General features: G+C 34.8%; 1 protein-coding gene across 1 annotated transcript in view; it reads left to right on the top strand.

Annotated features, from left to right (window-relative positions):
* LOC106060216 (retinol dehydrogenase 16-like) overlaps positions 1-17,895 on the top strand; it is a 123,565-nt gene that overhangs the window by 44,151 nt on the left and 61,519 nt on the right. Inside the window, exon 5 of the mRNA XM_056022099.1 lies at positions 10,778-10,960. Within this exon, the coding sequence (XP_055878074.1) occupies positions 10,778-10,960 (183 nt within the window). The remainder of the gene's footprint in view (positions 1-10,777; positions 10,961-17,895) is intronic.

Raw genomic sequence — 17,895 nt, 5'->3', positions numbered from 1 at the left:
ATAATGAAACTAAAGCAAACATTCTAAACAAATACTTTGCATCAGCATTCTCAGCCCCAGGAGACAAAGACATATTACTGAATTTGAACCAAGTAGACAACATAGAAGATATAGTAGTACAAGAAAATGGAATTCAAAAACTATTAGCCAACACCAAACCAAATAAAGCTTCTGGACCTGATGGTATTCCAGCTAGATTACTCAAAGAACTAAGTAATGAGCTAGCCCCAGTGTTCAAAATACTCTTTCAGGCTTCACTTAACCAGGGCAGAGTACCAAAGGACTGGAAAGAAGCTAATGTCACCCCCCTATTTAAAAAAGGAGAAAAATCTGACCCAGGAAACTACAGACCAGTATCACTTACCAGCATCACATGTAAAATCCTAGAACACATAATATGTAGCAACATCATAAACCACTTAGACAAACATAATGTCCTCACACCATACCAACATGGCTTTAGGAAATATAGATCATGTGAAACACAACTAATAGGACTAATTGATGATTTTTCAAAAGGTTTAGATAATAGTGAACAAATAGATGCTATCTTACTAGATTTTTCTAAGGCTTTTGACAAAGTTCACCACCATAGTTTGCTTAAAAAATTAAAATATTTCGGCATTAATGGTCCACTGCATCAGTGGATTAAAGACTTTCTGATAGGGAGAGAACAAACTGTAATAATAAATGGCTCTAAATCAACACCGATAACAGTAAACTCAGGTGTACCTCAAGGTACAGTCTTGGGTCCACTACTATTTTTAATTTACATAAATGATTTACCAAATTGCATTAGTTCAGGAACAAAAGTCAGATTATTTGCAGACGATTGCATAATATATAGAACAATAAAAACAACACAAGACACAGATATTTTACAAAGAGAATTAGATGAATTACAGAAATGGGAATCAAATTGGAGCATGTCTTTCCACCCAGAAAAAATGTCAGTTGTTAAGAGTAACAAAAAAACTAAAACAAATTAATTCCACTTATCTTATTCATGGCAAACCAGTATCACAGACTAAAAACGCAAAATACCTAGGTGTTATAATAAATGAAAAACTATCATGGAATCCACATATTGATGAAACTACAAAAAAATCAAACAAAGCATTAGGATTTATTAAAAGAAATTTCTATAAATCAAATAAGAACATAAAACTAAAATGTTACTTAACCTTGGTTAGGCCAATAATAGAATATGCATCCTCCGTTTGGGACCCCTCAACTCAAGAAAACATTAAGAAACTGGAACAGACACAAAATAGAGCAGTGAGATTCATAACAAACAAATATTCACATTTGACTAGAGTAACACCTTTAGTAAAATCACTAAATTTAGAAAGCCTTCAGGACAGAAGGCTCAAAAGTAAAGTAGCAATCATACATAAAACACTGAACCATAATCTTCAAATACAAAAACAAAATTTAATAAAATACTCTGAAAGACACAAAGATAAAGGCACATTCCTCGTCCCATATGCTAGGACAAATTTGTACAAATACTCCTTCTTCCCTAGTGCTATTAGAGCATGGAATGGGTTGCCTGAGCTAGCCAGGAAAACCAGTGACTTGGCAGAATTTAAGTCATTGGTTAATATGCATGACTAAATGCATGACGCGTAGGACGTAATCATCTTCTTTTTTGAAGTAACGTCTGTATTATATAAGATAAGATAATCAATTGTGAATATTCGTTTCTTATGAATCTCACTGTCTATTTTGTGTCCTTTTTAATTTCTTAATGTTTTCTTGAGTTAAGCGGTCGTGTTTTCTCCTGACGTTTATACCTGATTTCTCTTATCAGTCGTTGTGAGACATTGGTCCAAAATAATGCTAAGCTTATAAATATAAAAAAAAATTGCATGTGAATATATGAATGAACTTGTTTTAGATGAAGTCCATTAATTATAGTTGCTTTGAAAAATTAAATCACACATGCCATGGGCCTTGTCATAATAGTCATAGATCTATCAAATCTAGTAATCTATATAATCATAAATATTCACGTTGAATTCGAATTGTAACTATAGAATCAGTATAGATCTACTTCTAGAATATATATATATCTGGTTATAAATGTAGTAGAAACACAATCTAAGATAATCAGAATTTACAGGTACTCTAGGCAGTCTAGATCTAGAATCTTAGACAGTCTTGATTTTAGACTAGATTTAAATCTAGTATTCTATGTAAGCCTATATATACGCTGCCTTTGTGGACCTCACCAAGGCTTTCGACACGGTCAACGGTTAATATTAATTGAGTATTTTGGACAGGCTCGGATGCTCAACTATCTGATACTTGTTGTGTAATAGTAAAACAGCACCTACCTAAATAAACTGTAAATAGCGGGCTAATACCTATATTTATTGAAGTATATATAGGTCTATGCTTATCTATTATATAACTTTCGTAACTTCTTCTATTTACTTAAAATTTGGGCTATTTGAGTCTGAGAGATATATAATTTTAATTTGCAGAAACAAAGCCCATTGCTAGATCTAGATCTAAACATTAAATTATATGTTACATAGGTTAGGGTTGAAAAAAATAAAACTTTACTTCTTATAACTACTTACAAAACAACGCCTTGTTTCAACTTTTTTAAAAATCTCCAGTCTAGATATAATATATATAAGTGTATGTATGTGAGCTTTTGTATTATTTTTATTTATTTTATTTATATAGGCTAGTGCTAGAATTATATGTAATGTAGTATTTTTTTAATTTTGTAGGCTAGAGGCCAGTGCAGAGTACAATGTAATGTCCGCTTATGGTTACATTCTGCTATTTATAGTTTTTTCCCCCGTTTTTTTTTTTTTTTTTTTTTTGTGGTTCATCCATAAACGAAAAATATTTTTTAAAATTGTTAACTTAAGTTAGATTGTTTGGTTGATTAGTTGTTTTGTTTTTTTTAGTGCACACATATTTTGCAATTTATTTATTATTGACTTCGTGCAAGTAAAGTATCTTTTTTTTGTATCTATTTCCAAATCTAATTTGTTTCTTAATTCATAGCAGTTTAGATTAGTTACATTAGATTAGTTTAGTTGTTCTATCTGGTTGCTTAGGCGACTCTAACTCCTCTTTCTCAGATCAACCCAGTAGTAGCGCTACCATCTGCCTGGTGTTTATACATAAATTCTTGTTAGCACCTCGGCCCGCTAACAATTAATTATTAAATTCTTTCAAAACCGATTTTGGCTCTAGATCTAAGTATAGTTCTCAGGCCAAGTTTACATTTATTTATATATTTATACTAGTCGACCGGCGGCGTTGCATACGCCGCTATTTTGCAGGGACGACCTTAGGCCACTGCAACCTATACGACCGCAGTGGGCCATGCACGTTTATAGGACTCGCGCTAATTTTAGGTGTATAAATTATTAAATTAAACCATTTTATAAATTATAACAGATTTCCGGCGGCCTCCTGTCGATTTAACAGGAGGTCCTGGAAATCTCCTGAAATTGCAAAATATACGAAAAAGTCCTGTAAATATCCAGAAATTATTAAAATCTTTTGAAAACTCGTACAAATCTCCTGAAATATATAGACGAAAATTGTCATTTGGGGTGTCATTCAATATGGAAAACGCCACTCCTACGTGCGTTAAAAAAAGAACAAAAAAACGGCGTTATGCAATACCCGCAATTGTGAAATCTAGTGAAAGAAACTTCTCGCGCCTCAAACTAATGAAGAATTACTTGAGATCAACAATTCTCGTAGATTGAAACATTTGGTAAATTTTGCTATTATGCGTGATCTATGTAGGAAATAGATGTACTGTATGACTTCGCTACATGCAAGGCTCGTAAAGTAATTCTGTACGTAGTAAAGGATGAATAAAATGCAAAGACGAATTTATTTTCTAATACAAACTCTTAATTTTCACTTATTATCCGTATCCGTACCCAAACTTGGCCCAGCGAAATTCGTTTCGCATAGCGCTCCACATTGGTTAAGTCCGGTTCTGCTAATTAGTGACGGATGAATACTACTTGCTCCTCGTCCCTCTTTTTTTTTTCGCCTCTTAAATTACCTAGGATAACTCCCTCCGTCCAAGTTGCAAAAATAAAAGAGTGATCTTTCCATGGTGTCCAAACTCTTGAGCGTGCTCTGTTGCCTCGATAGTTACTACAGAGTAGATTACCCCCCCCCTTCTCTTTTGTGACTACGTGTTCCCCCCCCCCCTTCTCTTGTTTTCTCGTGGACTATCCGCAGAAATAAGAGAGTGATCTTTCCTTTACTTCTTCACGTTTAAACTGTTGAGGGATACGCCGTTATTTTGCATGGCCGGTCTTAGGCCATTGCAACCTATGCGACCGCAGTTGGCCCCCACTTTCAAAGGATCCGCACTTTCATTGGACCCGCTCTAATTCAAGGTGTATACATTTTTAATTAAACCATTTATAACTTAAAACAGATTTCCCGCGCCCTCTTGTCGATTTACCAGTAACTCCTGGAATTTTCCCGAAATCGCAAAATATACGAAAAAATTTCGATTCACGGTGCCCTCGCCGCGGAGAAGAAGAGGAAACCGTGCCTCATATTCTGTTTGACTGCCCCAGACTTGCTGATCTCCGTCTCGACAGGTCTGGGAAACCCAAAATTCTCGACCTGTATGGTGACATTCATGCACTACGCAAGACAGCAGGGTTTCTGTCCAGGGCTTTTGCAAGAGAGGATTTGAGCCTCTCAAGCCCTCACTCTAATGGAGTTTGATGATGATAATGATGATGATTAAAATGTACGGAAATATATACAAAAAAAATGTCATTTTGGGGTGTCATTCAATATGGAAAACAATTCTAAAAGATAGGTTGAAACATTTGGTAATTCTTGCTATTGAGCGGGATCTATGTAGGAAACAGAATTGTTATGATATACTGTATGACTTTGCTACACGCAAGGCTCGTAAAGTAATTCTGTATGTAGTAAAGAATGAATAAAATGCATAGACGAATTTATTTTCTAATACATACTCTTAAATTTCACTTATTATCCGCTTCCCTACCCAAACTTGGCCCCGCGAAATCCGTTTCGCATAGGGTCCCACAATGGTTAAGTCTGGCCCTGCTGTTTACATATAGTAGATTATTTAGATTAGTTCCTAGTCCAAACCTCCCGCAGGACAAAGGGGGATGGGAGCGGGCAGGATTGATACATTTAAATGACAGTCAAACGCGCAGCCAGTCATCCGTAGTGTAAATACTACTCTCGTTTTCTCTTGGACAGAAATACTTCTTACTACTCGACAAACTGTTGAGGGAAGAAGAGAATTATATATATAGATTTTACTTTGAAAAATGATAACAGACAAACTAGAGTTTTCCCCATGTGGCCAACGAGCTAGTTATTCTGTTCTCAACGATATATATCAACAGTTAAATTTCTAGAAAAATCGTTAGAGCTGTTTTGAGATCTGCGTCCAGGTTCCGCCCTCCTTGAAGTTATGATTTGAATAGAGGTATCGTAAAAAATGGTACGAATATTAAGTTTTAAAATCAAATAGAGTACCCTTCAGGAGATTAAAAGTAACCATTGAAAAGTATTTTCATTATCACTGTTAGTTTTTTTTTTTATTCTAAACGTTATGTACGCACAGATCCCACAAAACACATGAAGATGTTATTTGTTACCTCGGAATCCATAAAGTAGCAAGCAATCACTAAGGCAATATATACCACCATGGGCGTAGCCAGGGGGGTTGGGGTTCAACCCCCCAGCACCGCAGTGGGGGGGTCGGAATTTATTGACTGATTTTTTGCTTTGATTTTGTTGAGATCCTAATACTAAACCATCACTTGCCCCAGCGCAGCCAAGGGGGTTTTGAGTTTAAACCCCCCTACCAGGGGGTTTGCAGTCAAAACCTCCTCTTCTATAAAACAAAACCAAAAAAAAAAAAAAATGCAAACGACAATCCCCAAATTCTAAGAGCATAGCTGAGGAAGATTTTTATTTTTAAACCTTCTCCGAAATGTACGATAAAACCTCTCTGACAATATAAGACTGATGCATCAGTCACCAGATTCTATGAGCGTAGCCATGAAGGGTTTGTGTTACACACTCAAAATTCTATGAGTGTAGCCAAACGTATTATTAAGTTTACCCCCCACCCCCAAGCGAGGTTTGAAGCTAAAAAATACCCCCTCATTATAAAAAAAGCAAATTACGCAATCAAAATGCTATGAGCGTAACCCAAGGGGTTTTGTTTTTGTATTTGAAGTGTTTTATGTATAATTGCTACTTTACTTTTAAGTCTTCTATCCTGAAGGCTTTCTAAATTTAGTGATTTTACTAAAGGTGTTACTCTAGTCAAATGTGAATATTCGTTTGTTATGAATCTCACTGCTCTATTTTGTGTCTGTTCCAGTTTCTTAATGTTTTCTTGAGTTTAGGGGTCCCAAACAGAGGATGCATATTTTATTATTGGCCTAACCAAGGTTAAATAACATTTTAGTTTTATGTTCTTATTTGATTTATAGAAATTTCTTCTTTGTTTGATTTTTTAATAGTTTCATCAATGTGGGGATTCCATGACAGTTTTTCATTTATTATAAAACCTAGGTATTTTTGCGTTTTTAGTCTGTGTTACTGGTTTACCATGAATAAGATAAGTAGAATTATTTTTTTTTTTAGTTTTTTTGTTACTCTTAATAACTGACATTTTTCTGGGTGGAAAGACATGCTCCAATTAGATTCCCATTTCTGTAATTCATCTAATTCTCTTTGTAAAATTTCTGTGTCTTGTATTGTTTTTATTGTTCTATATATTATGCAATCGTCTGCAAATAATCTGACTTTTGTTCCTGAACTAATGCAATTTGGTAAATCATTTATGTAAATTAAAAATAGTAGTGGACCCAAGACTGTTCCTTGAGGTACACCTGATTTTACTGTTATCGGTGTTGATTTAGAGCCATTTATTATTACAGTTTGTTATCTCCCTATCAGAAAATCTTTAATTCACTGATGCAGTGGACCATTAATGCCGAAATATTTTAATTTTTTAAGCAAACTATGGTGGTGATCTTTGTCAAAAGCCTTAGAAAAATCTAGTAAGATAGCATCTATTTGTTCACTATTATCTAAACCTTTTGAAAAATCATCAATTAGTCCTATTAGTTGTGTTTCACATGATCTATATTTCCTAAAGCCATGTTGGTATGGTGTGATGACATTATGTTTGTCTAAGTGGTTTATGATGTTGGTACATATTATGTGTTCTAGGATTTTACATGTGATGCTGGTAAGTGATACTGGTCTGTAGTGGACCCAAGACTGTTCCTTGTGGTACACCTGAGTTTACTGTTATTGGTGTTGATTTAGAGCCATTTATTATTACAGTTTGTTCTCTCCCTATCAGAAAATCTTTAATCCACTGATGCAATAGACCATTAATGCCGAAATATTTTAGTTTTTTTAGCAAACTATGGTGGTGAACTTTGTCAAAAGCCTTGGAAAAATCTAGTAAGATTTAACCGTTCTGCTTTCTTTTATCTTTTAATGGAATGGGTTGCCTGAGTCAGCCAGGAAACAAATGATTTAGCATATTTTAAGTCACAGATCAACATGCATGACTAGATTGACACATGAAATGCGTAGGACGTAACTATCTTATTTTTTAAGAAACGTCTGTAATATATAAGTTATACCAAAAAGCTTCAAACTCATTAGTCTGCTATTAATTTATAGTTTATAGTTTTCAGACTACATATATGTATAAATAGAATACATTATGTAATCCTTCGAATGCATTCATCCAGTTTTCGATGCGTTATCAAAGTTTATATATTGTGTAGAGAATTAGGCTTACACCTATAATATAACACATGGGCATAGTCGGGAGAGAAGGGGTTCAAACCATCACTTGCCTCAGACCTCATTGTCTGAAAGGGAAACTTTACTTACTGCCCCAGTGCAGCCAACTTAAGCAAACTACAGTCACCAAATTTCATGAGCGTAGCTAAAAGGGGTTTTGTGGTTACCCTCCCCCCTGCAATACAAAAACTAAAGCATTTTACCATTTTCTTTCAGTCGCTGAACTCAAGTGAATAAAAAATTTAGTTTTTGAATTTTTTTTAGCGGAAGAGTAGCAGGCTAATTGCACTGTATATACCTCAGAATATGTATTTTTTAAAACTTAAAACAACGGAAATGATGCTTGGTTCCCGGACCCCACTGGGGGAGCTCACAGCGCTCCCCCGGACTCCCTACCTGTCTCTTGGCGGTGTTTACTGTCTTTCCACTAATTATAGGAAGAGAGTATTCTAGGGTAGAAAAAACGTTTGAAAATGAAAGATCAGAATGTAATGAAGATAAATGTCATATACATACAGTAATATATATATATATATATATATATATATTAATTGCGGAGTGGCGTAAAAATCCGCCCCACACCGAAAATATATGACATGCCATTTGTGGGCCGGTTTATATGGTAATGCCGGGCCAATTTGATATCCAGTCCGCCCCTGTGATCTATATTTCCTAAAGCCATGTTGGTATGGAGTAAGGACATTATGTTTGTCTAAGTGGTTTATGATGTTGCTACATATTATGGACATTATGTTTGTCTAAGTGGTTTATGATGTTGCTACATATTATGTGTTCTAGGATTTTACATGTGATGCTGGTAAGTGATACTGGTCTGTAGTTTCCTGGGTCAGATTTTTCTCCTTTTTTAAATAGAGGGGTGACATTAGCTTCTTTCCAGTCCCTTGGTACTCTACCCTGGTTAAGAGATGCCTGAAAAAGTATTTTGAACACTGGTGCTAGCTCATTGCTTAGTTCTTTGAGTAATCTAGCTGGAATACCATCAGGTCCAGACGCTTTATTCGGTTTGATATTGGCTAAAAGTTTTTGGATTCCCTTTTCTTGTACTACTATATCTCTTATGTTGTTTACTTGGTTCAAATTAAGTAATGTCTTTGTCTCCTGGTGCTGAGAATGCTGATGCAAAGTATTTGTTTAGGATGTTAGATTTACTTTTATTATCATAATGTATTATGTTATCTTCTTTTTTTTTAATGGCTGGCAGCTGACAATTTTTCCACTAACTCTAGGAAGAACCTAACGTTATATACAAACACACACATACATACACTCACTCACACATATATATATATATATATATATATATATATATATATATATATATATATATATATATATATATATATATACACACACCTATATATATATATATATACATATATTCACACACACACACACACACATATATATATATATATATATATATGAGCAGGTCAGGCAGGCGCGAGTGGTGGTGGCCTATTCTTACTGCTCAACATTAAACTATTTAACAACAGTAGGCAAATGTTTGCGCTACTGGGTGGGCTCAATCTGTGCACCTCGGTATGGTGACCAAGGGGCTAGAGTCACCTAAGTAACCAGAAAACTAACTATACTAACTTAACTAAATGAAAACAAACTTTAGTTTACGATAAATAAAACAAAAAGAAACTTTATTTACATACAAAAAATAAATCAATAATAAAATATAATATATACACTAAATTGACTAATCACTACTACTGAACCCATCAACTAACTAAAACTCTCTAAATCTACACCACTACAAACACTAACAAACTAACCAAACCAACTATCTAACTAAATCACTACAACTACTACCCTAGACCTAGATCGACAAACAAACTACAATAAAGTAGTCTAGATCTACAATATTATACTACTACAACCAACCCATAACTCTAACATTAAAACAAGAACACCTTACTCTTAGTACCTTACTAACTAGACTAAACTAATTACTAACTAGCTAAAGCAAGAAACAGACTATAACTAAGCCACTAAGCCTATAACTATAAAGGCTACACTACAAAAACAAAATAACACTAGATTCTAGATCTACAGCAAGAGTAACAATACTAGATCTATCAATTATTCAATAGCTGTTTATAGCAGAAACAAAAATTAGAAAATAACACTAGATTCCCTAGACTTTGAATAGATCTACAACAGCAATTATAAGCAGCAGCTATTTCAGCAGAGTAATTGCAGCAGCTAAAAGCAGTAACAATAGCCTGCAATACATAAATGCAAAACTATATTATATTCTATTAGGACTGATGGACGCCGCCATCTTCAATACAGCATGTTGCCAACTATTATGACAAATAGTCCACGTAGAAAATAAAATAACTACCTTACACATAGTATAGATCTAGTAAAAAATATAAAATATTTCTACACTTACAGGCCTTCTCAGGTACAGAAATATAAAATAATTACACGACAGACCACAAAGATCTTCGGCTGTCACACAGACATGCTATACTGACCACTGGTCAACTGTACACTGAACTGTTTTAAGACAGCATGTAGTACATCACTTTTATACTATCCCGCACTAACCTATAAAAATAAAATATATAAAAATAGCTCTAACCTATACAACAAAAATACATAAATATAGCTAAAATTGCATATAAAAATAGCTCTGGAAGCGCAAGCTCATATATATATATATATATATATATATATATATATATATATATATATATATATATATATATATATATATATATATATATATGCGAGGGGGGAGAGAAAAAATTCCCCCCCCCGCAAAAACAATTCTGGCTACGCCCATGTATACCACACTTAGTATTTATCACTTTAGACAGCCTATTGTTGTTGTTTAAATTTTGTTTGTGTTTATAATTTATTAACCTTTGACAAAATTTTCTTAATTGCATTTATATGTATATTTCAGTATTATGGGCTGTAGTGAACAATGCAGGGCTAGCTAGTCATGCGCAGTTTGAATGGTTGCCCAAGACAACTTTTGAACGAATGATACAAGTCAATTTAATGGGCGTTGTCAACGTCACTCGAGAGTTTCTGCATCTCATTAGAGCTAACAAGGGAAGAATTATTAACATAGCAAGCATGGCAGGTAAAAATGATATAGCAAATATTCCTATGTCTGCTTCCCCCTCCCCAAAATAGATTATGTTTGGCAGGTAAACCCTACCGCGCTTAATTAATATAACAAATATGGCAAAAAGATATACCGATTGTATGTATTAATATAGAAAATATGACAAGAGTAATAACATGGTTACTTGACGTATTGGATACGTCCTAATACAATGAGCTACGTTTGGTGGTAGTTGTCGCTGAATGTTAAAAAAAAATGTCGATTCTATTTTAAAATTTCATTGTTTCTGACATTTTATCATTAGTCATTGCATAGTTTAAAATGTAAGATTTCTAATTAGAAAAATATGCTTTCCTTTTAGACTTTAAAGAGCTCCTAACGGAAACAGTTAAACATTATTGTGCTAGTTTTGTACGACGACGAATTTATTAATCGGTACAAAATAATAATAATAATTATTATTCTTAAGCTTAAAATTTAAAATTAAAAGCGTACAAGAAATTTTCAGGATTTCAAACTTAAAAACGTATCAATATCTTTTAAGTCAAAATCTTTTGCCATTTCATTTTCAATGGACAGAGTTGCCTGATTTGAAATTCAGATCAAAAGTTCTTAATTTAAAGTTTTTAATTAACTTTAGTTTTGAAAAGTTTCTTTCAAAAGACATGGATTTGGCAAGAAGCTGTTGAAAACTTAATCATAGGTCTGGTAAGGGTTCCTTGAGTCCCATCGGTATTCCATTTGAATTGTAAAACTTCCCAGTTTAGCTTCTTCAAATTAACTTTTACGGTCTGTAGATGTATTCTAGTTAAAGTATTTCTGTTAAAATATCTTGTCGTGTGGCTCAGCATAATATGGATCAATGCACCTCAGCATTAAACTCTTGTTCTTTACTTGAATAGTAAGTCCAGCATCTTGAAATTACTCTCCAGACATGTGTATATTGTTTAACTCTTTCACTCCTAACTGACAATAACAATGTTGATTTGACCCCATTAAATTAAATTAATTTTTTGGTTTTATAAACTATAATTTGTGTTACATAAAAAGAGCATGCATTCTTCTATAATTATTTACGTTATATAACATTTCCTGATTGCATAAAAAAGTTATTGAAGTTTAATCATAACATGGTAGTGAAACACAAATGAGCAAGATGAATATTTCAATCAGAACGTGGAAAATATTTACGGGCAGAAAGAGTTAAACTTATTTTTCTGATGCAATAACATGTTAGTTTGATTTGACACAAGTTATCTCAATAGCATTTTTAGATAATGTGTAAAGTGATCTAGCTTAGCCACCACTACGTCAATAGTTTACCCTTTAATTTGTAGTTACTCTTGTGTAGATGTGATTTTTTTCGAAGTTCATCACCACCAAAAGTAAAGCAATGATAGGTATACATGTTTTCACAGAAAGCTGGCAATGGTATTTGAATTGCGCTTCTAGTGTCTGTATTTTCAGAGCTGTGCTAAAGAGCTTCAATCGCCGTCACAATTCATCAAATCGTTCTTTCACGGGTCTAACAGTGGTATGATGAGCGCTCCAGTGAGTTGTTTATAGGCATTTCATGATAATTCAGTATGATTAATTAAAACACCCCATCGAATAATAAAAGCGGCGATGAAAGAAAACATTTTTAAGGAGTACATAAAATGTCGTGCAGGAAGTTTTTTTAAATTTTCAAATGAACAATGTAGACATCCATTAAAATTGCGTTTCTGTTATTTTTTAAATATTGCCTGCACTCGTTCATGACTTCTAGATATTATAGCTACATTATCACAGCCATGAGCTCAACACATCAAAACATCCCTTTTAAGGCATTTCAAGATATCAGAACTGGTACCATCAGCTTTGGTTCTCTTTAAAGAGAAAATCCTGAAACAATTCTGTTATTAGAACAATACCATTGCTAATGTTAAAATATCTTTTAACTTCATAGATCTATGTTAGGTGTGTTAGGATACACGATACCACAGTACTTTGGAGCGTTAGTCTCTTTACAGAGTCTGCTCAAACTTCTATAAAAGCTCTAAATTTCGTTGCCATGCAATTTTATAAGTTCTTATTTCAGTACTGGGTCAGAATTGGATTATATTTCCACAATTTCAAGACTATTTCCTTTATTTAATTTACCATAAAATGCCAAGCATTATCTTATCTTATATAATACAGACGTTACTTCAAAAAAGAAGATGATTACGTCCTACGCGTCATGCATTTAGTCATGCATATTAACCAATGACTTAAATTCTGCCAAGTCACTGGTTTTCCTGGCTAGCTCAGGCAACCCATTCCATGCTCTAATAGCACTAGGGAAGAAGGAGTATTTGTACAAATTTGTCCTAGCATATGGGTCGAGGAATGTGCCTTTATCTTTGTGTCTTTCAGAGTTTTTTATTAAATTTTGTTTTTGTATTTGAAGATTATGGTTCAGTGTTTTATGTATTATTGCTACTTTACTTTTGAGCCTTCTGTCCTGAAGGCTTTCTAAATTTAGTGATTTTACTAAAGGTGTTACTCTAGTCAAATGTGAATATTCGTTTGTTATGAATCGCACTGCTCTATTTTGTGTGTGTTCTAGTTTCTTAATGTTTTCTTGAGTTGAGGGGTCCCAAACAGAGGATGCATATTCTATTATTGGCCTAACCAAGGTTAAATAACATTTTAGTTTTATGTTCTTATTTGATTTATAGAAATTTCTTTTAATAAATCCTAATGCTTTGTTTGATTTTTTTGTAGTTTCATCAATATGTGGATTCCATGACAGTTTTTCATTTATTATAACACCTAGGTATTTTGCGTTTTTAGTCTGTGTTACTGGTTTGCCATGAATAAGATAAGTGGAATTAATTTGTTTTAGTTTTTTTGTTACTCTTAACAACTGACATTTTTCTGGGTGGAAAGACATGCTCCAATTTGATTCCCATTTCTGTAATTCATCTAATTCTCTTTGTAAAATATCTGTGTCTTGTGTTGTTTTTATTGTTCTATATATTATGCAATCGTCTGCAAATAATCTGACTTTTGTTCCTGAACTAATGCAATTTGGTAAATCATTTATGTAAATTAAAAATAGTAGTGGACCCAAGACTGTTCCTTGAGGTACACCTGAGTTTACTGTTATCGGTGTTGATTTAGAACCATTTATTATTACAGTTTGTTCTCTCCCTATCAGAAAGTCTTTAATCCATTAATGCCGAAATATTTTAATTTTTTTTAAGCAAACTATGGTGGTGAACTTTGTCAAAAGCCTTAGAAAAATCTAGTAAGATAGCATCTATTTGTTCACTATTATCTAAACCTTTTGAAAAATCATCAATTAGTCCTATTAGTTGTGTTTCACATGATCTATATTTCCTAAAGCCATGTTGGTATGGTGTGAGGACATTATGTTTGTCTAAGTGGTTTATGATGTTGCTACATATTATGTGTTCTAGGATTTTACATGTGATGCTGGTAAGTGATACTGGTCTGTAGTTTCCTGGGTCAGATTTTTCTCCTTTTTTAAATAGGGGGGGGGGTGACATTAGCTTCTTTCCAGTCCTTTGGTACTCTGCCCTGGTTAAGTGAAGCCTGAAAGAGTATTTTGAACACTGGGGCTAGCTCATTACTTAGTTCTTTGAGTAATCTAGCTGGAATACCATCAGGTCCAGAAGCTTTATTTGGTTTGGTGTTGGCTAATAGTTTTTGAATTCCATTTTCTTGTACTACTATATCTTCTATGTTCTCTACTTGGTTCAAATTCAGTAATATGTCTTTGTCTCCTGGGGCTGAGAATGCTGATGCAAAGTATTTGTTTAGAATGTTTGCTTTAGTTTCATTATCATTATGTATTATGTTATGTTCATCTTTTAATGGCGCTACGCCTGTTGTTTTCCATTTTCTTAGACTTAATGTATGACCATAGGTTTTTGTTGTTATCTTTAGATATTACATTGTTTATGTATTCACTCTGCAGCTGTCTGCTTACTTTTTGGGTTAAGTGTTTAATTTTTATATACTTTTTGTAAACTCTTTCTGCATTAGTTTCTTTAAATTTTCTATATAGGTTTTCCTTCTGTTTACAAAGCTTCTTTAGTCTATTATTAAACCAGCATTTATTTATTTTGTCTGATGTGCATTTAGTTGGTATATGATTTTCTATAATGCTTTTAAGATGGTTTTTAATGAAATTCCAGAGGTCATCGACTGGTTGGTTAATGTCTTTTTCTAATAAGAATGTTTGTTGAAAGTTTAATGCAGCTTGGTGTAGTTGTGTTAGGTTACATTTATTCCAGAGTAAGATTTTTCTTTTGGGTTTTGTATTGGCTACTGCTTTTATCTGACTGTGTATTTTTATGATCTCATGGTCTGATAGACCAGGGATAATATCATAATCAACTACTAATCCAGGTCTGTTGGTTAAGAAGAGATCTAATGTGTTGTTTAATCTACTTGGGGGAGCTACCACCTTCTACCAAGCGCGTCCCCAGGTGGCGGATAGGGGAAAGACCCTTAGATATAAGGGTTAGCTGTGAATAGCAAATAAACAGCCGCGGACCAACTGGTTTGCAGTCATGGAGGATGAGGTGAAGTATTCCAGTGGTTAGAATATTTACTAAAAACATCTCAGAAATCCAGGGAAATGATTGCAAAAAGCGAGTATAGGGCGCTCTAACTCTAAACCCGGGTAGATGAAACCCGTTAGCTAGGGATAGCAGTTCATCTAGGAGAGAAAACTCCGAAAATAAACACCTGCTGCCTTGCAGATGATCTTGGTTGATCAAAGGCTATGGGAGCACACCCAGAAAGAAAAGCAGGCTGAAGTCGGAGTCAATGGGCCTCCTGGCGCATAACACATTGACACGCAACCTCATCTATGTTGGAGTTCAGTAACGATTCTAATAGATGTGGCGTCCTGCCTGTGGAATCCCGCCGCGCAGGTAGGGGGCCGGGCTCTCCGCCTCGAAGGAGCCCACACAAGCGAGCTGGTGGTTCTTCTATCTCTGCCTGTGGAGCCAGGAGCAGGGACAAGAAAGTAAATACTACTGGCCAACACTCCAAGACCACAAGTCTAAAAATCTTACAATGGAACGCAGAGGGCATCCAAAAGAAAAAAGAAGCTCTAAAAATATTTCTGCATGAGAAAGAAATTGATGTAGCTTGCATCCAAGAAACTCATTTGAACAGTAATCTTCGTTTCTCCATTAGAGGCTACACCTGCATCAGACAAGATAGAGAAATCAGACCCAAGGAGGAATCCTCACCCTCATTAAAAATGATATCCCTACCACAGACATAATTATGCCCAACTCCTCAGAATCAGAAATAATGGGAACTAAGCTAATTCTCCCAGATGGAAATATTATTCTATTTAACTGCTACTTCCCACCAGACAAGGAAATAGAGATTGACCACATTCAAATACCTGACCAAGAAGACTGTCTAATCTTAGGAGATATGAATAGTCACTCTCAGAGCTGGGGATACCCAGACCTAAATGCCAGGGGAGAAGAAATTGAAGAATGGCAAGCAGAGAACAGACTTATCTTGCTAAATAAACCTGAGGACAAACCAACCTTTTTTTCAAGAGCCTGGCTAACATCAACCACTCCAGATCTAGCCTTTGCAACAGACAACTTATCCAAAAAGTGCACTAGAGAAGTTGCAGACCAGCTAGCCACCAGCGACCACAGACCCATATTGATCAGTATCGATACCTCCTTCAAAATATCAGAAAACTCCACCATCCCCAGATGGAACTACAAAAAAGCCAACTGGCACCTATTCTCAAAGCTCACAGACCTATATACAACTTCAATAAACTGCAAAACAAATCAGGTTAATAAGTCATTCTCAGCTTTCTCCAAAGCAATACTCCTAGCAGCTAAGGAATCAATTCCTAGAGGAGCAAGAAAAGATTATATCCCCAACTGGTCTGATCACCTTCAACAACTCCACAATGCCACTATTGAAGCCAGAAACACAGTAGAAAATAACCCTTGTATAGAAAATAACATAAATCTAAAAGCAGCTAACGCAGTTTTCAGGAAAAATTACCTTTCCGCCATGAGGAAAAGTTGGCATGAAAAAACAGAACAACTAAACGTAGATAGAGATGGCCACAAACTCTGGCGTATAGCCAAATGTCTCAACCAGGAAGAAAACAGAACAACTCCTATAGTAATAGAAAAGGACAACAAACCCCTGAAAGGCCAAGAAGCAGCAAATGAATTCATTAAGTTTTTCCAAAGCGTAGGACAAATACAAATTAATGAAAGTAGAAATAAAGATGTAAACTCAGAAATCCAGGATAAATTTAAAGAAAACAATCCAGCTTACTCCTTGGGAATGACCACTAATCTTAAAATGAAGAAACTAGATGAATCCCTAAAAGCCCTCAAACCAAAACAAGCCCCGGGCCCAGACAAAATATCAAATGACATGCTTCTTCACTTGGGTCCTCAAGCCAAAAGAAAACTGCTACAATTATTCAATGCTAGCTGGAAATCTGGCAGAATTCCAAACATCTGGAAAAAAGCCATTATGATCCCTATACTAAAGCACGGCAAGCCAAGAAATAAACTGGATAGCTACCGTCCCATCAGCCTCACTAGCTGTACCTGCAAACTGATGGAAAGAGTGATAAACAGAAGGCTGACATGGATCCTTGAGTCAAATAACCTACTCACTGAAGCCCAGGCTGGCTTTAGAAAAGGCAGATCAACAGAAGATCAAATTGCCTTCATCACACAAGAAATAGAAGACGGCTTTCAAGAAAAGAAACCAACAACAATTGTGTGGGTTGACTTAGAAAAAGCATTTGACAAAGTCTGGGAACAAGGTCTCTTGCTCAAGCTAATCCAGCATCACATATCCCACAGAATGTACAAAAGCCTTAGTTTGCATGCAAGGACAAAGAAGCCACACAGTGGGTATAAAAAATGGTGTCCCCCAAGGAG

The sequence above is a fragment of the Biomphalaria glabrata genome, chromosome 2, assembly GCF_947242115.1.
Source record: "Biomphalaria glabrata chromosome 2, xgBioGlab47.1, whole genome shotgun sequence".
In the NCBI taxonomy this organism is placed as follows: domain Eukaryota; kingdom Metazoa; phylum Mollusca; class Gastropoda; family Planorbidae; genus Biomphalaria; species Biomphalaria glabrata.
The sequence above is the reverse complement of the archived record's forward strand: the minus strand, read 5'-3'. Positions and strand labels throughout refer to the sequence as shown.